Below are 26929 nucleotides of genomic sequence, written 5' to 3'. Positions count from 1 at the left end.
TTTACAGTATTTGTTTTTAACAGGTATTTTAACAAACCTATCACAGCATTGAATGGAATGAACATTGTATTCTGCGTTAAAAGCAGCCGAGTGTTTGTCCATGAGTGGGGAGCCAACTTCTGCTTCCTGTGATTGGTCAGCTCCTTCTTGTGTGAGAAGAAATAGGAAGCTATGGGAAGAAAGGCAAGTGAAGGTTAAATTGTTTTAAAAGTATTTTAAACAAAAACATTTAATGGAATGGAAGCCGTAGTTTGCGTAAAAATAGCCAACAAGTAGCGTTTTTGTGACGGGGGAGGGGATTAGATGTGACGTTGTCCAATCAATGAGGGGAGTCAACTTCTACCTCCTGTGATTGGTCGACTCCTTCATGCGCGCGTAGAAAAACAGGAAGCGACGAGAAGAAGGCAAGTGTGTCGCATACTTTGGCTTATACAGTATTGTAAGGGTTTCATTTACGGTGTTAACGTTACTCCCCCCAAACACAGCTCAATATTTCATGGAATAGACGCTGTAGTAGTTTGCTTCAAGTAGTGCAAAGCTACGTCGTGTGAGCTTCAACTAGTATAGCTTGTTGACAGTGTGCGTTCGCATGTTACGTCACATTTGAAACATTTGCGTGCTGCGTTTGAGGTTTCCGCGTAAATCTCCAAACGAGAGCACATGTTGCGCCCCCCCCCCCCCCAGCACCTGCGCGTCGTCGACTTTGCCCACTCTAGCTTGTCTTAACGAGGAGGACATGATAGACGACCACCGGGACGCCGTCGGTGACTTTAAACAACACGCAGGCTGCCTGCTTTTGTTCGTCGTGAAGAGATGGGTGAACAAACATCGCGGGTCTCCGCCGCCGTCGTCTGCTGCGCGCGGCTAGCCGACGTGATGGCTTTATTTTTAATCAGAGCAGACTATTAGCCGGGACATAATTGCCAAAGTCCATTATTCTTTTTTTTTTTTTTTTTCTGCGGGGTCTATTAGCGGTTTGCTAAATGGCAGGCAGTCTGCTCGGTGCGTATCCAAAGTGCACGCTGCACTACTATTGTTTGGCTCAGAAATGTGCTCTCCTTTATTGTCAGTGGAGGCAAACCCCTTGTGAGAGCTGCAAGAAGAAGAAGAGTAGAAACAAGAAAGTTGAAACACACACAGTTGTGTTCACATACCATGACAGGTGTGTGTGTGTGTGCTTGTGTCAGGAAGGGGGAGGAAAGTCTCACTGTAATAAGACTTTGCCTCTTATAGTAAAATCACCAATAATGTACAAAAATTAGGGTGAATGCCACATTCTCTCAAGCAGGACCGTTCATTGATGCGGTCCTACACCTTAAGAACATTCTCTTTTTGTTGACAATTAATTTGACAGTGTTAACATGCACAATTGAAGCCAGGAATCAGCATTGCAACACTTTCTCTATTCATGGGCCGTTCAAGTCCTCCAAGGTCCGTAGTACACTTAAGAAAAATTAAGACGCAATGCGCAGACAATGTACCGGGTGTTCCAGCAAATTTGACATCCTTTGAAATATCAATATCTGAGTAACTATATTTTCAACAAATGAAAAAAGATGGGCGGCACGGTGGACGACTGGTTAGAGCGTCAGCCTCACAGTTCTGAGGACCCGGGTTCAATCCCCGTCCCCGCCTGTGTGGAGTTTGCATGTTCTCCCCGTCCTGCGTGGGTTTTCTCCGGGCACTCCGGTTTCCTCCCACATCCCAAAAACATGCATTAATTGGAGACTCTAAATTGCCCGCAGGCGTGACTGTGAGTGCGAATGGTTGTTTGTTTCTATGTGCCCTGCGATTGGCTGGCAACCAGTTCAGGGTGTACCCCGCCTCCTGCCCGATGACAGCTGGGATAGGCTCCAGCACGCCTGCGACTCTAGTGAGGAGAAGCAGCTCAGAAAATGGATGGATGGATGGATGGATGAAAAAAGATGTAACCAAAGCTTGACAAATGTTTAATAATGCACCCTGACTGACTAAACACATTTTCCTTTTTGCCTTTCTCTTTTAATTTTTTTGAACCACGTCCAAATCTACTTTCTAGTAGGTGAATGTTTTTATTGAAATTGCTTGAATGCGCATTCCACACTCTTGTTTCACTATGTTCGAGCGTATTCTAACACACAAAATGCCCTTTCATTGCAACTGAAGGTCAGCAACCTAAAAGAAAAAGTAAAACAAGCTAACATTAAGCTTAAACCCAAGTCTAACAATTTTTATTTTTTTACTCATCTTGCTAAACTTTGAGCTCATTTGACCATGTGATTTGACTACAAAATGAATAGAAAAAAAATTGGAACACCCGTATATTAGGAATATTTGTGCGTTAAATGCTTTGAAGGTTTTTTTTCTTCTGAGGCTGTATTTTGTTTTTAGAGTTGCCCGGCAGACCAGAGCAAACGTTTGCACTGGCCATACATGGCCCCCGAGCTTTAGGTTCCTCACCCCTGCTGTTAATTAGTCAACTGTCACATGAAAACTATAATAAAAAGCTGTAAACCCTTTTTTTACCCCCAAGTGTTATCCAATACCAAATAAATTAGAGCTTTAGGGTTGTACATTTATGCAAGACTGAAATAATAGACCTAAGTTGTGGTGATAACAATAAAAATGTGTGTTTCCTGGTTTTAGAAACTTCCTACGTAAAGGTTATGTGATGTAAAAGGTCTCCTTGGTTAAAACTTCTTCAAATCAATGTGACCTTTATTTGTCATTACCCCCATCCCTCAAAAAAAAAAAAAAATCACATATAACGTAGTCAATCATCTCCCTCTTCCCCCTCAAAGTAAAAATAAAAAAGCAACTGCTGTCTGGATATTGCCAGTATCCATCTCAGTCGTCAGAAAAGCTGCACGTTTTTGCTGTTGTTAAGGGCTGGAAAGCAGAATCCCATCGGAGTTGCACCCCAAGGAACAAATTTAATGCTAGAAAAACATCCCGGCCATCAACCAAAAATGACGGATTGAAAATAATGTCGAGCTATCTTGGGAATCCCCCACCAGACAAGGGAACAGACTGCATTGTTTTTCTCATTTATGTGATATATAGAACAGAAAGAGGGGGAAAAATGGACGATTTATTGGTTAGATAGGCGTATTCCTTCCCATGCACCAAAGAAATATTGGATTGCAATGTCGGGATCAAGCCACATCATGACATTGTTTGGAGGCGAGCTGTTCAAACATGTAAGCCATCATCTGTTGGGCGGCCCGCTGCGCTTTTTCCGATAGATCACTCAATGCAAATGCGTGTGGGAAATTGTGGGGAGTCGCCACGTGCATATGTCAATGACGTGAGGCGTAAATTGTGATTCCTTTAGCAGGGTGCCGAGATGAGGAAGTGGAGGGAGAGCCCGTGCACTCCCAAGACCGTCGCGTTGCTCAGTCCCCTGGGGACGATCCGAGTCGACGCGTGTGAGAATGGCGTGCACACCATCCAGATCCTAATGGATGTCGCACCTGCTGAAAGGTACTGTACAACAGCCGGCCCGCTGACGCCATAAACAGAGGTGTGAAATTTACAGGCAGACAGTATCCACTCGTGTGATGGCGTGCCGCCATCGCTCATCGCGAGCGGGGGGCCCTTTTTGTAGATCCCACAAGAAATATCCCACAAGAAAGTTGGACAAATATGCGGAGGCGCTAGAAATATGAGGGCCACTAGAATACGGTCGGGGTGGAAATTGGATTTCCGGCGGCACGCGCGTTTGTGATTTCTTTTTTTTCCCGCTCTGTATTTGAAATTTCACCCAAGTAACTGGTTTATTACTCACGCGGGAGTCGATTAGAGCGCCATGTCTGCGGGGGTCGGCGAAGGCCACGTCGGGAGCGCGCATCCTGTTTATGTTTCCCAGCAAGTTGAGTGCGGGCACTTTTGGAGTGTGTAGCGACGGCGGCAAATGTAATTGCATTTCACGCCCCGGCCATCCCTCAAAATTGTCAGAATGTCGACAGTCTTACTGGAGCGATTGAGACTGATTAAACCCGGCGCTAATACGTAGTTCCTCCTTATTTCTGCAGGTCCAGATCCCTACATTGCAGATTAGTTGTGATTAGATTGGAATTAAATATCCATGTATCACAGATTCGCATTTGATAACCTTGAATGGTTTGGGAAATTAAACCATTTCCAAATGCGCCCAGATAGGAAGTTCTATGTTTAAATTCTAATTTATGGAAACCCATTAATGACCTTGTATATTCTACCTCGACATGTGTTTCCTGGCTGTCTGCGACGGCCTCAAATTCATCAAGCAGTAAAAACATTCCACTTGTTGTTAATGAGTTGAAGTGAGGAGATTAATAATATGGAATTTTGATGATGGGAGATGTCCTATAACCATGCCCGGGCACCTTTCTCCCATCTCTTTGCGAGCAGGCTTTAATTTGTGCGTTCAGGTTCAGTTGGAATATGCAAATGAATTTAATGATTCGCACCACTAGATCATCTCTCGGTTTAATATCGTTTGCGGTGTCGGTCATAAGTGAAGCCCGGATCGCATCCTCAAAGGTGCGAAGCTGAAATTATTAAAGAAAATGTTTGGGTTTGGACATGTGCCGAAAAGGAGTCCACAGTAGCGCAATGTACAGCGGCATTAAGGTATGCCGATAAAGTGACAAAATATAGGCTTACCTATGTAGATCTCACAAAAGCCTTCCTGTAGCTTTAATAGTAGGGATCAGCCATTTCCATTGATTTATTTATGACGTACTAAACAAGGCTCTTATCAGCTTTGGATGTGCTGTGTCGCGGGCTCAGCGAGTCAGGCTGATAAATGATCTCCGAGGCCATATTTTGGATAAGGGAAATACGTCTATGCATAGCGGGAAGACGTGTGAGCGCCGTGCGGCTGTGCTGTTCTTTCTACTCGCTGCCAAATTCACCCGAGCAGCAGCAGCAAAAAGCATTGGTGGCATTGATAGATAGTTATTGATAACCGCCATTATAGCCACATAAACGCCCTTGAAGTATTGCTTAGGCACCATGACCGTCAGCTCTTTCTAATAGAAACGTCTCAAGCCCCTTTTGCTTCCTAACTGATCTTTCCAACATTTCCTGAAATCAACCTTCCTCTCTGCCAGTCTTAACGACAGCCCTGAAGGCACCATCACATGAACAAATTCATTACATCTCCAACAACCCCAGTTGGGGCCCGATGTACCAGCCTCAACACACCATCCCCAGCCTTACCCTCACCCCTCCTCCTTTTTTGCGTGGTTTTTAGCATGGCCACACCGACTGAAAAATAATGCTTCATGTTTTGTTTACAGCATATTACTATTGTGTGAAATATAATGCTGCTTGAGTCTTTCACACAGACATAACACGGAGGAAATCATATTGCTCTTTTTTTTATTAAGGTGAAAAATGGAGAAAAATAAATAAAAGGCCGGACTCCTGCCCCGAGACATTTTGTGAGCATATTATTTTACAATGCTTTGATCAATTTGTCTGTCAAGCGGGCTGAGATGTGAGGAAAGGGAGGGGGGTCTTGGGGGGGGGGGGGGGGGGGGCACACGTCAGTGGTGTTGGGGGGGAAAAGCAATTTAGCCTGTGAGGTCCTCAATAGAAATGTACTACAGAGGCCTGTGTATGACATGTTGCATTAGAACCTGAGTAGCCTTTATTGCCTGATAATGTCGCAAGGCAATGCCGATATCAATCATCCTTAAACAGCCTTTATGATGTTTTTTTTCATGAGCAGCAGCCATGAAAAAAAAATAATGCATGAAACATTTCTCGCAAAATAATTGATTTAATTCCGAGCTCAGGGATTTCTTTTAACAGTGTTAAAAAAAAAAAAAAAAGTATGGCGCTAGAAGCTAAAAACTGTTCGGAAGAACCTCCTATAGAAAACTGTAATTAATTTAACACGGATAAACATTCGGCCTCATTTGCATATAGATATAAACATTATATTTGTGCATCTGAATTCCCAGCACGCTCGGGTCGCATGAGCTGCCTAAAATCCTGAGTGGCTCCCACCAAAAATGATCATTGTACTTTGCAGGGCCGCAAATCCGCCTTTTCACACACCCCCTCCTCCTGTGATACAAAGCCACATAAATCTGTGTCTGATTTTTCACATTGCTCATTGTTTTTAGTTAATGATTTTCATCTGTTTGTTGTTGCTGTGATAGCGGGGAAACGTACCATATGCTCTGGCAAAAGACAAATGATTAGCAAATGAAATTCCGGACAGCTGTCTGACTGAAAGCGCTTGGTTGATAGCATTCTGCTACCATAATTAGCTTAAGCTTTGGGTTAATTAACTTTCTACCTGGATATGCATAATAATGGCGTTACGCAGAATGCCAAGCAGCCTCCAGTATATCAGCGGCACGGGCTGGCTTTTTACTTTGGCTTTCCAGAGCATTTCAATTTCAAGAGGCGATTTAGCGCGGGAGCGTAGTCAAATATTGTAGATTTTCCTCCCCAAGCCAGATAATTCTGAAACAATAGGGGTGTATTATGTGGCAGAAATGCCATTTCTGAATGTAATTAAAGAGGATGAAAGCAATCACCGATTTTTAAACGCTTTTGTCTCGCGCCAGGCCCTACTTGTTAAAAAATACCCATCAAGAGGAGAAAAGAAGCAGGAGAACCCCCAAGTCCTTATATAAGAGGCCTTTTGAGACTCAAGTGAAGTACAACAGTAATTAGTCTTTTGTATGAATTTGCCGGCCGTGGTCATGATTAGCTAAGCATATGAGAGGACTGCAGGCCTGCATTGCTTTTAAGGAGGAGGGTGTTAAAGTCTATTTATCACCAGTTATCCTCACAGCTTTCCATTATCGCCGGCAACACGGGATGGGGCCCCGAGAAGCACCTAATTGTTCCGAGGAGGAGTGTTTTTCTGTCAAAGCCGTCACCCCCGTGCGCATTTGGCATTCGTACGCAGCCAGGCGTCCTCCATCCATGCAGCCCCAATACCCGAGCTGTCACAACAGCTTTTTACACGCTGGTGTGAAATATCTGAGGTGATGCGTTTATCGTTTTCTTTTTTCTTTTTTTTTTTTTTTCTCACACTCGCGTAGTGTTGTGAATCAATGTCCCGGTTCACGCTGAATGGCACTATGCTAAATGTGCTCCCTGTTAGGGGCCTGTTTACATGATGTACTCACACACCAGGAGGAAACATATCAACAACGTATGTTTTATTATTTATTTTATTTTTTTATTTATTTTTTCTCCTCCATTTCTCTCTGGGTGTGTTTACACTTAGCCCAGTGCATCCTTTTAATCACTCGTAATTATTATGTCGCCGGCACCCGAGACCCAACTGTGTCCTAAATAAACTGCTTACATTTGTAACTTAAACTGCTTTGTCATACAAACGGATATCTGCTGAGATCTTGAATGAAACCATCAGACGGCAGGCCGAGGGACTTTTTGACGCGGTCTCCCTAGAAATGGCTATGAATAATTCATAGCGTAATGATATTCAGATCATTTTTGTTCCATTTTTCCACCGCGGCGGCCTGTGAATATTGTTTTGCATGTTGTGAAGTGCAGTACTCAGCTGTGTATTCATTAAGGTGCTGCTCCCACTGGCCCCTGGACCCATCTGTGCACTATGTTTATGCCTCCCTCTCCCGGGACCGCCCCAATCAAGCTCCGTGTGCCACTTCCTGTGCAGAACAGCACCTGTGTAACACTACCTGTGACGCGTCACACACAGACGGTGACAGAATCCTGCAAATGTTGTGTTTTTCGGAAACGGAACCTCCAGGGTGAAGGCAGGAGGCGCGGCGAGACTTCCCGCTCGGTATAGCTAAAAGCAACTCCTCTGCACTTTTTTTTTTCCCCCCTTTCCCCCTGCTGTCGACCGGGAAGTTTTTCCCCGACACGAAGGGGTTGAGCTAGTTTGTTTTCCAACTTGATTGGATTCTGTATCTGCAACATGCAGAAGTGTGCGGCGCGCGACATACTAAGGCAATATGCAGAGAGATGATTTCGCTCTGACATCTTGGAGAGGAGTACGAGTCAATTATGCCCAAGTGTTGTTCTTGCTTATCTTCCTGCGGCACCAAACAAGGATTTAGTCAAGGATTTAGGGGTGAGGGGGCGGCGGTGGGGATCATGGTAAGCGGTTCACAACAAAACACTCAAAACTCCTGGGAGCGGGCACTGATTTAAAAATAAATTACAGAAGACGAAGCGCTAACACTCAAGGGCCCTCAGCAGTGCTGGCGTACACAGGTGAAGATTAGCCTCCTCGCTAATCAGAGGAACAAGGCAGTCATTTGCTCTGAACACAGACAGTAATTAGGACTTGGTGACACTGGATTCCCATAATGCCTTTGTGCTTGACGTGGTCAAGTTTTGACAGAGGCTATCCATGCAGGGTCGCTGTCCCCCCCCCAGCACACGCCTCCCTTCCCCAGTCTCTCGGCCCTCTTCAGTGGAGCCTCTAAAAGGTCCCCGCAGTTACAGGGGATCCCTAATGTACTTTATGCCTCCCTCGCTGACTCCTTACCATTCGGGTAATTGGAATCTCTTACTGTGGCACTTGAGAATAGGGGCTAAAAATGCGATTTGAAACTGCTCAGTAGTCTGTTGTAGATAAACATTGCTGCTTCGGGCTGCGGATACACTACATAATGGAGGAAGCGTTAAGGCTGTGGTATTACATGCCTTCACTGACTCCTGTGGCTCGCCAGCTGGGAGAACGCCTAATTGTTGTGTGCTTTGTTGCCTCTTCTGCACCTGCCGCCGCCACCTTTTATGCATCGCGTTGAGTCCGTGGTGGTCATTCGCTAATAGGAGGAGCTGGATGTCTAGAGAGCCGTTTATCCTGCCCAGTTGTTGTTGTTTTGTTTCCTCCTCCCGCTTTCACGAAAATAGGAACTGGCGCCCACAGAGGACAACAAGGAAGCATCCCTTCCCTCCTGCCACTCTGAAAGCTCTTGACTTTAATGCTGCAGTAGCTAGATCGGCATCTGAATGATCCTCAAATGGTTGAACGAGCCGCATTGACCAAGTGGCTTACAATTGTATCACAGCTTTTGCTTTGGAGACCATCAGAATCTTGACATTCATAGAGACATGCTGTGTTTTGCCCCCCCCACCGCCACCGCCACCCCCACACACTCCCTCCTGCCTTTTTAGACAGTCATTTTAGGCCTTTTTCATGCTCTCTTGAGTCCTTGACGTCTCCGAGTTAAGTATGTGCCGTTATAAGGCCGGAGAAAATATTGGACTGCGCTTGGCCTTTTCTATTTCATCCTCTGACCCGCCATGTTACCCATGATCGGTGAAGGAGAACCCTGGCAGGCTGTGTCAAAAGTGACAGCCGATCGAGTCAGGATGAGCGCCATCACGCTTCACAGGATGGAGGCATGAGTTCTATGAGGTTTTTTTTCCCCTTTCCTCCCTTTTTTTGTGCAATACACCATTACACCCTTCGCCAGATTCCTTTCAATTAGATGTTGTGGCTAACCTGTTTCATTCTACACTTGATAGAAAAAGTCTTAGTGAAGACTTGTGTGAGTAGCGATCCGAAATACAGCTGAGAAAATTGGCAAATTTGAAGTCAACATTTTTTTCTTCTTCTTTTGTCTCCTTTGATTGTTTCCTCATGGATGAATAAAATAACCTGCGATATTATACAAATGTGCAATTCATTCTTTATATTAGGAAATAGGCAGTGCTCCAAATGACTCCCACTTTGCACAGCAATGATTTATGGTAATTGGAAATTGATTGTGACAGGAGCACAATATTAGAAATGTTCTGGAATCACAATCTGCTATCAAGGGAAATATTCTTTTTAGTGCAGCGCATCCTGGCTAGGCCTGAATTATTTGTTATTACCTGTGATGGAGTCAAAATATGATAACTAGCCTCAAGACTTGTATAGAAGGAGATATTTTTCTTTGTCTGAATAAAAAAAAAGTGTGGAGTAGCGCTTTGGAAGCAATTACTATATTTTCTGTGGCTGAAGATAGGGGGGGGGGGGAACTATTTTCCCTGACCTGAATCACAGGTTGATGTGGACAAAAGGCCAAAACACAAAATATACTTCATGAAAAATACCCACTTACTGTTATGTGTAGTTATAAAAATCAGTTTATTTAAAACTCTGAATCATGCCATTCTGTAATGCTGATCTTTTTTATTAAGATTTCAAAACAAAACTTTGAGATCAATTATATTTTGAATAATTTGACTCAAAAGTGTTACCACCATAAAACTTTGTTAGAGACAGTAAAACTTGAGTCAGCTCCTAGTATCTGATGCACGTACTGTAATATATGCGTTATTAACTGTCACATTTATTAAACACTAAAATATTATAAAAGCTTAAAACATAACCCATAACCTTTTGTGCACAACTGACTGGCAGCTAGCCACTTGGCGGTGAGCTAGCTAGTAACTAGCGCAAGAAGCTAATGTAGCAGTCTACAACTTCACAATCAAGAGATTGGACTTAATTTACTACCCCAGTTACACAAGATCCAAACTGAAGTCGAAGTCCAAAATAGGGACAATAGTTAAGGCAAATTTTAAATATAGTTTTGGAGAATGTTTTTGTTTTATATCTTTAAAATATTCAAAAGTCAAGTTTGGAGGAAGCAATCCTAGAAAATGCACAATAAATGGTAAATGGACTGCACTTACTGGATATAGATGGGGCCCAAAGCATTTTACACATTCACACATGGCAGCAATTTAGGGTTCACCGTCTTGCCCAGGGACACTTTTGACAACTGACAGACAGAACTGGGATTTGAACCACCAACCTTTCAGTCACTGGACGACCTGTTTTACCAACTGAGCCAGCCCCCAATAATAATAATAGTAATAATAATATGAGAGGTTTTACACCAAAAAAATACCTAACTTAAACTGTTATTTCCCTTCAGACAGAAAGGCCTAAAGACGTATGTAAAATATACATTGTTTAAAAAAAGAAAAGTGCTCATCTGGAAATGGCCGAAATCAGTCAAGCTTGCTTGCGACACAAAGGTCGATTTTCTTTTGTTGTTTTTTGTTTTTGTTTTGTTTTGTTTGTGTTTTTTTTCTTCATTCTTTTTCTTTTTTCTTTGTGTGATGGCCTATTAGTTGAAAAACACAAGTTTACAAGTTACTTAAACCAGTAAGTCAGGTACAAATGTATTTTTGGAGTTTTTACTTGCAATTAAGACAGCACAAAGATGACATGCCTCATGAGTCATTTCAAATCCACAATTTTGTTGTGATGCAAGGTAATTTATGAATCACTGAGGACAGTGGAAATGTTGTGTTGGAAAACATACATCTCCACTGCCCTTGTGCTCTTTAGAAACATTCCCCCTTCGCACATGGAGGTGACAGACTTCAGCTCCACTCATGTTGTTCCCCCCTTTTATTTATTTATTTGGCTCTTGTTTACCAGCCATAACATGTGCTGCATTGCATTAACTTTTACTACTGTCAATGTTGTATCACTCACGCCCGCACTTTGAAAGCGGGGCGCATCTGTGATGGGAGGGTAGATGCGCTGGAGGGTGGGGGGGAAATTAACCATGGTGACAAGTGTGAAGTGCAAGCCGGGGGGTGGTCAAAGGTGAGCCGCCTTAAGCAAAGGTGCGCTAGCCTTTGTCCGGCAGATTGTAAGGGCCTGCGGGTCCAACAGGAACATTTCCACACACAGTATCCCCGAGCTGTCAGTGTGCAGTGGCTGGAACATCCTCTCTCAGAGAGAGGGAGTGTGTGTGGAGGGGTAGAGGATGTGGTAGTGATGGAGGGGGGTTTACAGCGAGGTGGCCTGAAGATCCTCGCAGGGAGAAAGAGGAGGTGGGGGGAATGGAATGGTGGGTGTCGGGGTGGAGAGGCGAAAGAGCTGGAGTGGGAGGATAGAGAAATTGTGAGGAGAAGAGGGGCTGTTTGTGGTGGGGGGTTAAAGGAGAGACAATGACAAGTAGGGGCTGGCTGGGCACTCACCCATGTCGACTGGAGGTTGCCGTGAGCCACGGCCATTGTTTGAAAGGGTCTCGGCGCAGGGACCCCACTGGCGGGCCTGCGAGTTCCCAACTATAAACTGCTGTGTGGTTAATGTAGAAATGAGAGTGTTCACACCTCGGAATGTATTTACGACGCTCAACGGCACCCGGGAGGCTTTTCATCGCACGGCCACAAGCTATACCGGGCGGAGATGCTCGGTCCCAGTCCTCCTCTAAAGCCTGGCATCACATGTCTATTACTCGAATGCCACTAGTGGAGCACGGACCTCTGCCAATCAGTCCCAATTTGGATCAGCACCAAACACAGTCGAATCTGCCCTGAAGTCATATCATTCTGTGTTTGACCCAGATTTGAGTGGACAATATGCCTGTTAAGTGGCAAAAAAAAACTTCAAAGTCGTCATGCAGGACATCAGGCGAGACAAGTCAGCAATGATAAAAGCATTAACTTGGGTATATTTTGCTTTTTAGTTGGCTTTTTTTGGTGACACAATTCAAAAGAACGAAGGAAGTACGCAGACTCTCACATTCAAGAGTCCCAATATTTTCTGACCTCCATTACAATACGAGTTGTAACACACAAATTTATTACCGTTCATGTTTAACCTATTTTTATACTTGAGTGGAAATTAAGAATGTAAATTAACAAAAAAGTTATTCGACACAAACCTCTTTTTACATGTCTGTGACCATTAACTATGTTTAAGAATTCGACCCGCAAGGTGCATGTCATGCCTGTCATGCAGAGTCCTCGCATCTAGAAAATCACTACTTTTGGGGGGAAAAAAAACAAAAAGCAAAGCCCTTTCTTACTTGATTCACCGAACACCGCATTGGTGAAGTTGGTCTCATACCTGATATTGTCAATATATACCGTTCCCCACCAACATCAACACATAGCCACCCCAAAATCATGTTCAATCGCTAATTTCATACCCTAAAAAAATCGCTTATATAATGCAAAGCCATTGATTAAAATGACACGAACACGTCGCCTGCGCCTGAGTTTACGCTCAACCCCTGACCCCCAATTTAAGTCTTTGATTCTTCACAAACAACTGCGGTTACATCATCTTCCCAAAGTGCCATGCATTAAATAAAACTAAGCTGACTAAGCAGTTTAATAGGTGGAAATAAATCTGTATGCACTTACCTTCTTGGCTTACCAGTTCCTGCATCACAGTGATACTTTTTTAACAAAACAGTCTTACTCAAATGTATAAAACCAATTTTCACTGGTTATTGTCTAAAAAAAAAAACATCCAGAATTCCAATCTTGAGGCGACCTAATGCCGCACGGCTCCCACGAAGTGAGGAAGACACGGAGGACACTTCTCAGACAGTTCAAGTGTCCAAGGGAGTTAATAGATTTGCTCTCTAGCTATTTTCAATACTTAATAATGTGTAAAAATAACAAATGACAAGGGGACAGACTAATCGATTAATGAAAAAGTATGCAATTTACTATAATTGGACCTACGGGTTTCTGCCCAACAGCGACGATGTGCATCTTCGGTCACCTTGATATAATGCCCTTGTCTAAAAAGTTCCCACTAATGAGGTTTATTGTTTTTCTATATTAATATTAACAATGATTAACATACATTTACACAAGAATGTTCAAATATTACTTACCTGTACAGTTTAATAGAGATCTTATGTCGATGGTTCAACGCCTCCACAGTTTGAAAATGTCCTGGAATAGATTGTGTTTGACAGAAGAGCTATACCTTTATAGAAGCCGGCCGGGCTCTGGCATGAGCCTTTAATCACATGCACTCACCCTCCACAAAGTTTCTTAGAAATGAGTTTCTAGCTTTTGCCGAAGTCTGCTAACTAGCAGCAAATGGCATCAAAAGCCTCTTCCCTAGCGGAGGTAATAATATGCTCCGCACGTTGTGACCGGCAAAAGTGTGAAGACACTTTGGCGAGGAGGAAAGGGGACACGCTGTGTGTTTAACAAAGTAAATGTCTATTATTAATACTGTACAGGATAAGCCAATTTTGAAAGCGAGGTACTTAAATGATGATATTATTTATTTATAAGTGCTGTACACCAGTTAATGGGATTGGCAGCCCGCTTTAAGATCCGCATCACAGCTTGAGGTCCACTTTGCCGTAATGCACAGGCTAAGAGAGGACCCTTCCCAGTAGGGTCTTTAAGTGTCAAATATGGGTCAGTCTGCTCACGTTGACCTAGGGGGTGGTCAGCGGCAGAGAGAAATTCAGCTGTTAAGTGATGCCAACTCAACCGTCGACAAATTCCTCCAAGCGTCGACTCATGCTAAGATGCACCTCCAAGTGCAGCGCTTTGCTCGCCAGCGCGGCTCTGGCCAAAAAAATCAATCTATTCTTGTCATGAACTCTCAACTAGTTGAGTTGAAACTCTTGTTAACGATGAGCTCTTTTAACTTTTTCCTCAAATAGCTGCAAGACTTTCACCTCTAGAAATGACTCCACTTCTTTAATGTTGTTAAACTATTACCACGCTTCCTTTTGGCCTAAGAGTGTTTTCTTTCATACTTTCATCATACAGTACTTAAGGGTACGGCCGCACTAATTTCAACATTGGAATTTTATTTTTTCCTCCTCACTATTGTCAAAAAAAAAAAATCTTTGTTCACTGTTAAAGTGTTAAAAACAATCAGACCACATACAAACACATTCCCAGACTTTCAGTTGTATGCCAAAGCAACAAGTAGTGGTAGAATACTTAAAACATAATTCTAATTTGGATAGTGGAGTTACTCTTCACTCTCACACTATAATTTAATATTAACTTAACAAAACAATGAGAAAAATAATAAACCAACCTGATACCATAAGAATTTTTTTTTAATTGATGGAAGGAGATACTATCTAAAGAAGACAATCCCAAATATGCATACTGGTGTTCTCATGTACATGAATAGAAAACTAGGGAAAAAATACATGCGTATGTATGTGTGAACATGAGTTACATATTCCAGCCTCTACCAGGGATTGAAAAACATGTACAGTGGCAGTGTAACTCCAAGAAGTGTGGCAATTTTAGCCAATCAGAAACCAGAAGAAAACAATCCTTGAACAAGGCACAATTATAACATTGGCATGGTATATGTAGACTATAGTTGGTCCCCCATATAATTCATGAATACAACAAAAATAAAAAAATAAAAAGTCATGATAATTGTCTCACAAAAAGAAAATACCAGTGACGTCATTTAAAAAATATTTGTTTTCCCATCTATGTGCAAAAAATTTAAAGCGTCTCTTCACAGTGGTTGCAGTAGTATTCCAAAAGTGTTTTGAGTGACCTCACTGTAGTTTGCATGCGGGCCAAAACACATATAAAGAAAAAAATATTGCCATTGCCTGGCGACCAGTTCAGGGTGTACCCCGGCCTCTCACCCGAAAATAGCTGGGATAGGCTCCATCAGGCCCACGACCCTGGTGAGCAGAAGCGGTACTGAAAATGAATGAATGCATTAATATTGATTGTTAAAAGGGCCTATATGCATCTTCAAAAACAAATTCCTTCCCCATCTGGGATCTGTAAAATATGTGTCAAATGTGGGGTCATTTGAGCCAATCAGAATCCAGAAGAAAGTCATTCCTGGAAAAGGCACAATAATGACACGAGACACAAAAAGCCAGTTTTCAGGGACGTGAAGCAAAGATTCTCTTTAAATGAAAGCCCCAAAAACATGAATGTACGTACAGTATGTGCGTGTGTGAACATGGCATACACTATGTCGATGTGTATGCATGTAAAAATTAATTAATTCATTCCCAGCCGGCATAATAAATAGGGTATGTCCTAACTCTGTAGCAATTTTAGCCAATCAGAAACCTGAAGAAAATTTATCTTGGAAAAGGTACACTAATAACATTGGCTAATGGAGGAAAAGTGGAATCATATAGTATGTGTGGACTTTTAGTTAAATTGAGATTCCCTGAAGTATAATTCTTGATTATTATGGTGATAAAATATTAAACACATTTAAAGACAATAAATGATCATTTTCTTACATAGTAAAATAACGATTTAATTCAAAAATACAGTTCTTCTCCATCTGTATGCAAAGGATTATGTTCCTTCACCATGGCTGGCGTTTTACAAAAATCTTTTCAGTGACCTAACCGCAGTCTGCATGTGGTCAAAACACATAAAAAAAGTATACATTGTTAAAAATACCCATGTATATTTTTAAAAACAAATTCCTTCTCCACAATGGATCAAAGAAAATATTTGTCAAATGTGAGGTCATTTGGGCCAAAAAGTCATTCCTGGAAAAAGGCACAGTAAGTGACGTTTTCGGTGTCGTAAACTGTAGACATTTATGTATGAAAAATATTATCCATCCATCCATTTTCTGAGCCGCTTCTCCTCACTAGGGTCGCGGGCGTGCTGGAGCCTTTCCCAGCTATCAACGGGCAGGAGGCGGGGTACACCCTGAACTGGTTGCCAGCCAATTGCAGGGCACATACAAACAAACAACCATTTGCACTCACATTCACACCTACGGGCAATTTAGAGTCTCCAATTCTTGCATGTTTTAGGGATGTGGGAGGAAACGGGAGTGCCCGGAGAAAACCCACGCAGGCACGGGGAGAACATGCAAACTCCACACAGACGGGGCCGGGGATTGAACCCGGGTCCTCAGAACTGTGAGGCTGACGCTCTAACCAGTCGTCCACCGTGCCGCCTGAAAAATATTATATAATGTTAAAATAAACAAAACATTTTCCTTGTGCCTGGGTTAAAGTCTTTACATTTTCTTCGCCATTCGTAATCCTTAAAGTGAAGCACAATAGTAACAAAAGATACCGAACAACAAGTCAGTTTTCATTGAGCTATGTGTGACTTAAACTCGAGTTTCCCTTTGGATTAGGAAAAACTGTTGTGGTTAAAAATACCTAAGTCCCTGGGTAAATATCTACATTTTCTTTGCCAATGAGAATCCTGAAGAAAGTAATGTGTAGAAAAGGCACAGTAATAACACAAGTGGTGTTTTCAGTGACCGACGTGTGACTTAAACCGTAGGCCAAAAGACATGTATAAAAAATGTATGTTGTTAAAAATACCTGTGTTCCAAGTGCCTGGGTTAATGTCTTTACATTTCTTCAGCGTGTTTTTTATTCTTCACGTAAAGCAGAGTGACAGAAGAACGGTGTAACTTTGTATTTGACCATGTCCCCCATAACAACTTACATTTCACTCAGTAAATTATGTCATCCTGCGCCCGCGTGACCCCGCGGGCATCCAGTTACACCCTTGTGGCGTATTTTAGCACAGGCTCAAGCAGGAATGTCTCGTTGTGATTGCTCCTCTGATCCCCCACCTCGTCTCCTCGCAGGAGCGGCGAGGCCCCCCTGAGCTGCCGCGTGGTCAACGGCGGCTCGGCAGAAACGAGCCCCGAGTTGCGGCGCTGCGTAGAATGGCTCCAGGCGTACTTCGGCGATCCGCGCAGCACTGGGAGTCTCCCGCCGCCCGCCATTCACCACCCCGCCTTGAGTGCAGGTCTGTCATGGATAAATATTTGCAAAGCCACGGCCGGGATCAGCCTTTCACTCTTAATTGTCAGTTACATCACTTACACTCACTGGCGCTCTGTGTTTATAATGAAGTATTTTATAGCTGGGAGAGAGAGGGAGGGGAGAACAGAACACAGAGCTGCAGCTTGGTTCAGTAATCTGTGGCGGCTCTTACCACACGTGTTAGTCTTGGCAAGCTTTCCCATGATTCTTGGCACATTCTTTGAAACTGATCGAATTCCACTCTTGACATTTTCAGACAGGAAGCGTTTTTTTCTTCTTCCCCCACGCTCTCTTTTAATGAGAACATGTGAATGGTGGTAAAGTTTGAATGAGCTTATTGTCGGCGCCGGGCAGCCACCTCGGCCCCCGGAATGAGCGAGGCTAAAAGGAAAAAAAAATAAGAAAAAGGGACAATTAGTGTCCTTTCACTCCGCACGTGTGAATGATGCGGGGCGCCGGATAAAGACAAAAGTCTTTAATTGTGCTCGTGTCGAGTTGGCAAACAATGGAATCGCCTGACAAGCCATTTTTGAACTTGCAAAGTTCGCAGGCCTGGTCACACTGTCGCATTAAAGATTTTCCAAAGCGCTCATTTAGACGCAGTATCACACCTGCACGCGGAAAAAAGAAATCCTTCTAATATATGCATTTAACTATTGTCTGCCTTCCCCTGCAATCAGGCCTCACTTTCCCTCTAATTTCATGCAGACCCGCAGTGCTTGAGTGATGGCATTTTCAATGAGCAGGTACTCCGTCGAGACCCCCGTATACAGCTACACAGTCCCACGCTCCCGCAAAGGCAATGCAGAAATACATCAGGACCAATTACGATATCACCTTTCAGTGCGATTCCCTTCGCCACCAAGTGCTTGTGTACCAGCCCCAGGCTCTTTCAAATCGCATCTCATCTCAAGTCTTTGGGGTTTTAATTAAATTTCAGGATAGATGGAATTCTTCATTAGTACCTGATCTGAATAGGTGATTGTGCTGTGTTGCACCTCGCCTCCCTCGCCTGTTGTTTTGGGGCTCGGTAAATACAGGGTTTAGGGCCGGATTGCTCTCAGTAGTCTCAACCACAGGCCATGCGTGTATAAAAATGTTAAATGTTTGCATCAAGAGTATTTGTCTTTTGAGGAAGGACAATAGAGGGAAGTGTTGTTGTTGTTTTTTCCTGTTCATTCATAAATATGAAGTTTCGGCTCATCGTTGCACGAGCTGCGACTCATGCCTGGGAAGCAAACAAAAAAAAAAACAAGTTTAATCAGGTCATTACAATCTGTGACAACCAACTTTTATTTGCTCGGTTATCTTGCGGGAGAGCCTCAATGCGACAGCGCTCTCGCTACACTTGTCATGTAATATTGAGTTGTGACCTTCGCTTGAAGTGTTGCCATGTTTATTTACACGTTTCTGACAAAACAAGCCACTTTTCATATTAGCTGTCACCATATACCTGAGCCGCAGAGGTGACATGAAAGGAGAGCCGAGGTGCCGGTTTCCACCACGTCTTGACTGATTGTCAGACGCAACATCACACGCAACTTTGGTCCTCTGAGGTATGGGGAATGGCGAGTGCGTGCGTGTGTCATTCACGCTCTGTGTGCTCGCGCGTGTGTGTGCGCGAGTGTTCACCCCCCCACCACCAACACCACCTCCAGGAAAACACAGACGCCATCGTGGGTTCTTAAAACGATGCATATTCCTATCTCATTAATTATACATCCATATGTAACAGACGAGAGGATCTTAGTCTCCGTAAGCGGCGCAGGGAATGTGCATCGGAAGGGGGGCGCGGGCTACGGGAGGTTGGTGGTGGTGGTGGTGGTGGTGGTGGGGGGCTTACAGGGGCGCTCTTCAAAGCCCAAATGACTGCGTTCCTGCAGGAGCCTCAACCTCCCCCTGTGCACAGCACAGGGCGAGATGAGACACTCACCAGGCCTCGCCCCTGTGATGTGGAGAGGAATTAGGGAAATGAACGTTTTCAGAATATCGAATAATCAGAGAATCATCAGCACCCTGTCAGCCTTCAAACGCATGGATCCCTCAAGACTCGAGAGACACTTTGACTGGAGTCAAAGTCTTCCCTCCCATTAGACACAAAGGATAATGAGGTAGCTGTATTTCCAGCATTGTCGTCTTTTTTTTTTCTTCTCGCAAGCGCTCACGACGACGTGACTGTCAGCTGGAAGTCATCGCACTCAATCCATCATTAGCACGCTTGATGGAATTCACTTTTATTGTGCTTCCCTCTCCCTCTTCCGAATTGCTTTCATATCCAAAATAATGAGGAAATCAATCATAGGATTCAATAACTTCATAATCATGATCCCTTCGATCCGGCTCGGCCCGCGCCGTATGCGCCCTATTACCTGGCCTCCTGGTAGGTAATGACCTGTGACATAATTATGGGCATGTCTGTAAACATGTAAGTGGTTTCCCTCAACTTTTATTTAAACAATTGACATCACTGCACCCGATCTAAAGAGGGTCCTGACCTCAGACACAGCGTATTAGTGTCTTTATGAAGTATGGGGCTGGGGGGACCGCCACTCTCCGCTCTCCTCGAGTGACCCGCGTGAAGACTCTGTCACCGACACTGATGAGGGCACAATTCTTTAACCTCTGGAGCCGCCTCTTCCTTCTTGTCGCTGGAAGTCTTAACGGGAAAAGTGGCTGCCCAGAATTAGTTGGGGGAAGAGAAAAAAAAAAAAAAAAAAAGGTAAACAACAGCAAGAGCTTGTTGCTGCTTTTAGGCTAAAGCGCCGACTTTCGGTTGTTTGCAGGGAAGCGTCGACGCGGGATTTGTCACTGCTAAAGTCTGGGCAAACTGTCGTCTGCACATCAGTGACAAAGCGATTTCAATATGCACGTCATGTGGGACAAAAGTGACTTACTTTCGTGAGGGGGAATAATGCATAAAAGAAAATTTGGGGAGGTGGGGTGCGTATCCTCTCTCGTCATAACATTGGCTCTGTCTGTGTAAGAGCCCGTCATCTCGTTGACAGCGTGATTATTACCTGAAAAATTATTAAACAGTACCTACAGGCCTTGTTCAAGACAAAGAACTCACATGGGTGCGCATCAATCAAATGTATCCCCTTTAGGTTTTACACTTATTCCCCCCAGTTTAGGCAAATTGCCTTGTTCGCGTGGCTTTGTGTAGCGGAGAGTGACTATGAGGTAGCGAGGGAGCCTGGGGAGCAAAGGATGTTCACTCTGTAGAAGTGAGACAGGGGTGTGACATGTTTTCACACAATGCCAATTTAGGGGGATTTCTCCTAGATCACTTGTCATGTGCTCTCTTAGACCATATAAATGAGAGAGAATGGGAGATCACTAATTGAATTTTCATGACTGAGTACACGCGCTTGTGTATACTAGACGAAGTTCGCCCCCCTCTTGATAACGAGACCATTGTTCCCCGCCGTCGTCTTCTCTTCCACGCAAAGTGTTGTTCACTTGCTACAAAAGCTCAGCGCCAGAGCATCTCAAGGTTTTTCAAATGCGTCACCTCTTCTTTATCAAGCGCAGCCTAGACAAACACGCCTCGCCGCCGCCTGGTAATCCACCAAAAAAGAGAGGAGGAAAAAAAAGATAAAGCTACTGCAAAAGTGCTAATGAAATCAGAGCTGTTAATGTGGCCGGTTAAGCTGCGGATGATTTGAAGAATTCTGCCATTTAAGTGGAGATGATATAATGAATCTACTCTGAATAGAAAGCAATTAAAAGGACAAATTGGTCTGATTAACCTCAAAGTCATCCCTCTGCCACAAATGGTATGCAACATTCAAATTATTATTATTAAAAATCTGGAGCAGATTTGCCGTCTTTTTGGCCTCTCTTAATCCTTTTAAATGAAGGAGCCAACTTTTTTAATTTTAGCTGTGACCTTTCAGTGCATAACCTAGATTTTTTTTTCTTTTTTTTTTCTCCTGCCATGGAAATAATTTTCTCACATCACCTACTGTACCATATTATTACTAGTGCTAAGGTCAAATGGAGGGACTTCCATGTATTTAGCTGGGAAATGGGTACTTGTGGTGAATTAAATGTAGCTGAATGTGTCAAACTTTTGATTTGTGTACTTGAATGCGGTCATCCATGTTGCTGCACGTGGTTTATTTTCATGCTCATCTCTTTTCAACTGTCACATTGATTGATTAAATGAGGAAACCAGCTCTTCATCTCCCCCCCACCCCCACCACACCCCACCCCTTTTCTGCAGACACATTCACCAGTCGTGTGCTGCACGTCCTGTTCAGAGATGTGAAAATCGGGGAGACGGTCTCTTACAAACGCCTGGCTGAGATGGCGGGAAACCCCAGAGCGGCGCGGGCAGTGGGCGGGGCCATGAGGAAGAACCCGGTATGTGTGATTGACGCGTTTCCCATTCCCACACTTTCAGGGTGATGATAGAGAAGATCCAAAATTCCCTATTGTGTGTCGACACAGAGTTTTGCTACTTCAAAAGAAAATGACGTGATAATGAGGCATTTTGACTTGCGGTGTTAAATAATGAGCCACGGTAAGTTGATTGATTAGCACAAGTGAGACATTACATAAGCGGTTATGATGATGAATATTCTTCGCATGAAAGTGTCTATTTAAAATAAAATATGTTCTTAATATAACGCAAGGGTTAGCAGCCTTTTTAAACTGAGAGCTAATTCTTGGGTACTGATCCATGCAAACGACAACCAGTTTGATGCACACTTTTGAAAAAACTAATTTGCTCAAATTACCTTGTTATTCTCAATAATTAATGACATCCAAGTGAAAACGATGACCATGATTTTCAAAGGATGTCTTCAACACCATTCCGAGGAAATCACAATGTCCCGTCACTGGGGAGCTATTTTTTATTTATTTATTTTAAGAAGAGGCTCGCAGGCTGCTCATGTGGCCCCCTGGGAGCTACCGCAGCCACCTTGTTGGTGACCCCTGACATTAAGTAATGCTGTACACCCGCAATAACCAAAACAGATAAATGATACCTTTTAAACTGAGCATTTCTAAAGGCAAAACTTTTCCAGATCTTGTATTGGATTTCATAAATATACCTAATGTCGTGTCTATATATCGTTTTGTGACCATACAACTTTGTGTTTTAATAAGCATCTGCAGACAAAACAAAGTGTAGAAATAAATTAGAAAGGCATTAGAAACGATACGAGGGTCTTATATTTCCACGTCTTCCCTCATGCAGGATATGTTATTTAACAAGCATCCTGTTCGAAGCCCAGTCGAGGCAAAGTAAGCGGCCCCCTCAGAGAACAGCAGACGAGGGAAAAAGAAAAGAAAAAGTCTACCCCCAGCACCATTTTGTGCCCACGCCTCCGGTCCCGCGTTCACTCCGGTCGTTTACCTTTTTCTCCGTAAATCTCACGGCGGAAGCTCGGCCCCGCACGTCTTTGGCCCGTGTGTGCCAAACGGAGGGCCAGAGGGCAAAATGGTGTGTCTCCTTTTGATCAAACCCTTTGATCAAAGGCCGTTTAACGGTGCCCGTGTAGCGCTGTGGGCACCGCCGGCGTAAGACAGAGAACACCTCTCGTACACAAATGCAGTCCAACCGTATCTTTTTCTTGTCTTTTGTTTTCATTATGTAACTTTTTTTTTTTGTATGTACGTTATTAGCTACACTAGCCAGTGGCATTGCTTCTGGATGGCTGAATAATATTCTCGAGTCAGTTTTTACACACATACACACACACACACACGTCTTCCCCTTTTGCTGAGGGGAGGATGGGAGCCTGAGCCGTGAGCCACTGATACTGATCCAGAGTCAGATTGTCAGTGTCAATTACTTGTCAGCAGCGCCGCTCCGCTCGGGCTTCGGCTGTGAAAAGCTCAGTGTGCTCAATCGATCCTCGCCTTCTCTATGGCACTCGTTCCTCACCAGGATTTGAGTATTGATAAGCCCGGTGTGGAGCATCCTCACACATCCACCGCTAAACCTTGCCCCCCCCCCCCCCCCTCTCTCTCCATCCCCCGCCCCAACTCCCGCACACACCCCTCACCCCCCCTCCCCGCGCAGTCAGGAGGCAGATCCGAAGGCCTTGAGGGTACCCTGCTCTCCCTCCAAACCCGGGGAACAATATTGATCTGAATACTGGAGCAGTATTTCTCTGTCTGCAAGGTTAATCTGGGGCTCGGAAAGTTTTATTGCTGTTGATATGGGAGCGGGTTTAATGATGGATCTGAAGCGAGGCGCACAGCACATCCAACTTTTATATGCGGCAGCAGCCATCAAGTTATGATCAACCAGAAATTATAGCCACGGCGCAGCCTGTTTGGCAGTGACATTTTGGAAATGTAACACGAATCAATGGCGGAACGTTTGACATGAAATAATTGCCGTGATTCATGGCAACCATCGCCACCGCTCTTGTTCTGAATTTACAATGATCGAAGTGTTTTAGGCTGGCTTGTTTAATCTTTCTCCAGCCATTTAGTTTACAAAGAACCCGGGACCCCCTGGCAGTCGTCTGCAATAAGAGTAAACGCTTCACCGACTTCCTCTTTTTAATGATCACAGGGTTATCAGATCTTAATGTTGACACCCTCTCGATTGAATATTCATCCTGCTGGTGTTTTTGCCCATTAATTTTTGATTGCTTCTTTGCTTTAGACTTTTAAAGAGTGGAAAAAACATTTATCGCCATAGACTGAACCATCACCCCGAATGTGGGATTGTACGCGATCAAACCAGACACTCTTCTTGTGGCACTTTTCTGTTTTTGTTTCACCACACTCACAAAAGTGCAAATTCACATTGTCTGCACGCCGGTTACTTTAAAGTTGCACCGTTTATGCGGTAAATCACAGGCTCTTTCATACATAATACATTTCTACCGGGAAGAGCTTGTCAAAAGAGAGCGACTCTTGCGCGGCTACAGTATGTCTGCTTTTTGTTTTCAGATATTTTCCTATAGTTACACTTCGTAGGATTATTCTTAAAATTCAGTTCTCTGCAGTGAATTGTAATATTAGGGTGGTTGGAATTTAAAAAGAAAAAAACAGGAGAGATAATTGTACCTTTCCAGAAAAAGATAAGACATCAAAGTGGCTATGCTTGTGCGTCGAGATGTGCTTGCACAACATTTGCAAAAGTTGCACGTCCGCTTCCTCGGGGATGAATTCCTCTTTTGTTTGCCCGTGCCAGATTCCGCTCATCATCCCCTGCCACCGAGTCATTTCGAGCAGTGGCCAGAGCGGCCCGTACATGAGCGGCAGGGGCGACCGCCTCAAACAATGGCTGCTCGCCCACGAGAGGCGGCGCGAGGAAGGCTGACGCACGACGGACGCCAACTGTATCAAGTATTGAAGAAAAAACACACACACAGATAAAACACGGGCGCAAAGTTGAGTGTGTACGTAAATATTCAATTTAAATTATTATTATTATTTTTTTAAATCTAAGAATAGAGATGCTTGCATAGTTAATGTACTAGCGAGTTGTTGCAGAATTAGAATGTACAAAAATAACTTAAACAGAGAACAGTAGGAATTACAAACATATGCTCCCGTGGGCCTCCGCTGCGTTTGCCAGATAGTGCTTGGAATGGTTTTTCTAAAGAGTTATTATTCCCTTAAAAATATGTCTCTCGCATTCTTGTTGTTGTTGTTTTTTTCCTGAGAGCAGAATTAGTCTTTGTACCTCTCATTGTTTTTTTAATTTCCTGCCAAGCGAGTGCTTTGTTCGACATCCAGTGATAAAGGCTCAGAATTTTGCCGCTACAAAGCTTTGTAGTGGAGTATTTGTTTTGTCTCCATTTAAATCTCATTGTTTGCTCTCGTCTTACAATCCACCTCCAGTGCTGATGATGTCTTATGCATTATATACAGCGCTTTAGACACCTTTTTAAATTGACGTCTCTCTACGTGTCAAATTAGTGCCTTTCATCATTTTTAATTGCGTTTATTTACAATAAAAAGTTGACTGCGGCGGGCTCATTACCGATTAGGCTTGCGTGTCTTTCACACGTCTATGCCGAGCTGCTTCTCTCTTCTGCACTCTCCGAGTGGAACGTTTTCCATTAGAGGGCAGTACAGAACGGGAAAACTGGCACATTTCAACCTGGAATTCATCCTTGCACATTTGATCCACAACTTACATGTTTATATGTTATTTTATTTCCCCCGCACAACCGGGTTTAATCCCTTTCGAGAGGAATTATTTTATCTTGGGAGGACCATATGGAGGGGGCAGCAGGGAGTGTGTGTGTGTGTGTGTGTGTGTTTTGACAGAACATTTCCAGTGCTCCCCCTTAAGGATCTTTTGTTGCGTTGACGCTTTCATTCTTTTCTTTCTCCTTTTAAATTCTTGATTCTCCTCACTGTCTAATGCAATTCCGGAGTGACCCCAGCATGCCCATAGTTATTCCTCCTCTGTGCAGCGCAGGTAGCCTAATAATCCGCCCTCCCAAAATAACCTCGGCTCTAACCTTTACTGATCCAATTCCAGTGGCCCTCCTCTTGAATACATTTCAACCCCCCCCCCTCACATTTTTGAATTCGTCATCCGAACGGACTCTCGCCGCGGCGGCATACTCGCTTACGCTGCTGCTGGAGCGCCGTCGGTAAGCGTGGATGTCGAGGCGGCAGACAGGCAGATGAAGAATGAGACCCAGTCTGTGGTTTCGCAGAGGGCTAATGATGCCTGTGGTGACTACAGGCTACAGTCAGCCCCCTAACGAAGGGAGTTGTGACACAGCCACAAGGGGTCCCATTTAAGCCAGGCACACTCTGAAGTGCACTGTAAGCACCCTCCTTTTCTTTTTCGTTCTTTTTTTTTTTTTCTTGCTTGTGGCTAACTAAATTCCGTGGAATGCTACAAATTTAGCAAGCAGAGTTGCTGCTATCTGAAGCTGCTGAAAACAAGTCCAGCATCAAAGCGTCAGCCACGCTGCCAGAAATTGGCCGTGTAATTGCTCAGGTACCCAAGGCAACGCTTTATATTAAATATTTCACACCCCTTTTTTTTTTTTTTTTTTTTTGTCTTATTTGGGAGATTTTTATTTTCTTTTTACATTGCCAATGATATATTGGTACTAGCAGTATTATTAGTGTTTTATTGTTGTGGAGAGCCAACATTCAGAATTCGATTAAAGGAAGCTGAGTCCCTTCTCATCATGCGACACCTTTAATTTTGCCCTAATATCGCCCCCCCGCCCCCCGTTTCAGTGGGTGCACGTGTGCGTGTGGCCACGCGTGCTCATGAGCGTGCATGTGAACGTCCATATGTGTGTGGGTGAAGTGGACGATATTGAGTCTGACTTCATAAATCACCCAGACACTGATAAACTCCCCATGCACCCACACACCGCTAATGGGCAACCCTTAAGGAGCGTGAGTGTCTCGTGCGGCGTTTGATTCAACATTTATTAACCCCCTCACATGCGCTCACACACACACACACACACACACACACACACACACACACACACACGCACACACACAGTCATTTG

General features: G+C 43.9%; 1 protein-coding gene across 3 annotated transcripts; it reads left to right on the top strand.

Annotated features, from left to right (window-relative positions):
- The first annotated feature begins 383 nt into the window (after positions 1 to 383).
- On the top strand, positions 384 to 25227 carry mgmt (O-6-methylguanine-DNA methyltransferase). Of its 3 annotated transcripts, none has more exons than XM_061690527.1 (5): positions 384 to 404; positions 3317 to 3462; positions 17282 to 17445; positions 21688 to 21827; positions 24625 to 25227. In XM_061690527.1, the coding sequence occupies exons 2-5, from the start codon at positions 3326 to 3328 to the stop codon at positions 24751 to 24753; spliced, it is 570 nt and encodes a 189-aa protein (XP_061546511.1). In that variant the 5' UTR covers positions 384 to 404; positions 3317 to 3325; the 3' UTR covers positions 24754 to 25227. The 3 variants fall into 3 exon arrangements, with proteins under 3 accessions (XP_061546511.1, XP_061546512.1, XP_061546510.1); XM_061690528.1 differs by lacking the exon at positions 384 to 404 and adding an exon at positions 1140 to 1162 and having other exon boundaries at positions 3314 to 3462; XM_061690526.1 differs by lacking the exon at positions 384 to 404 and adding an exon at positions 3102 to 3179 and having other exon boundaries at positions 3314 to 3462.
- The last annotated feature ends 1702 nt before the right edge of the window (positions 25228 to 26929 follow it).

The sequence above is a fragment of the Phycodurus eques genome, chromosome 11, assembly GCF_024500275.1.
Source record: "Phycodurus eques isolate BA_2022a chromosome 11, UOR_Pequ_1.1, whole genome shotgun sequence".
In the NCBI taxonomy this organism is placed as follows: domain Eukaryota; kingdom Metazoa; phylum Chordata; class Actinopteri; order Syngnathiformes; family Syngnathidae; genus Phycodurus; species Phycodurus eques.
Note: the sequence above shows the minus strand (reverse complement) of the source record. Positions and strands in the feature narration are given on the sequence as shown.

Bases quoted from the DNA above. Each gene is read 5' to 3' on its own strand.
- mgmt (XM_061690526.1), top strand. From the start codon at position 3,126: ATGTCGGGATCAAGCCACATCATGACATTGTTTGGAGGCGAGCTGTTC. The intron at 3,180-3,313 runs GTAAGCCATCAT...TGATTCCTTTAG, and splicing joins GAGGCGAGCTGTTCAAACAT to CAGGGTGCCGAGATGAGGAA. The intron at 17,446-21,687 runs GTCTGTCATGGA...CCTTTTCTGCAG, and splicing joins CCACCCCGCCTTGAGTGCAG to ACACATTCACCAGTCGTGTG.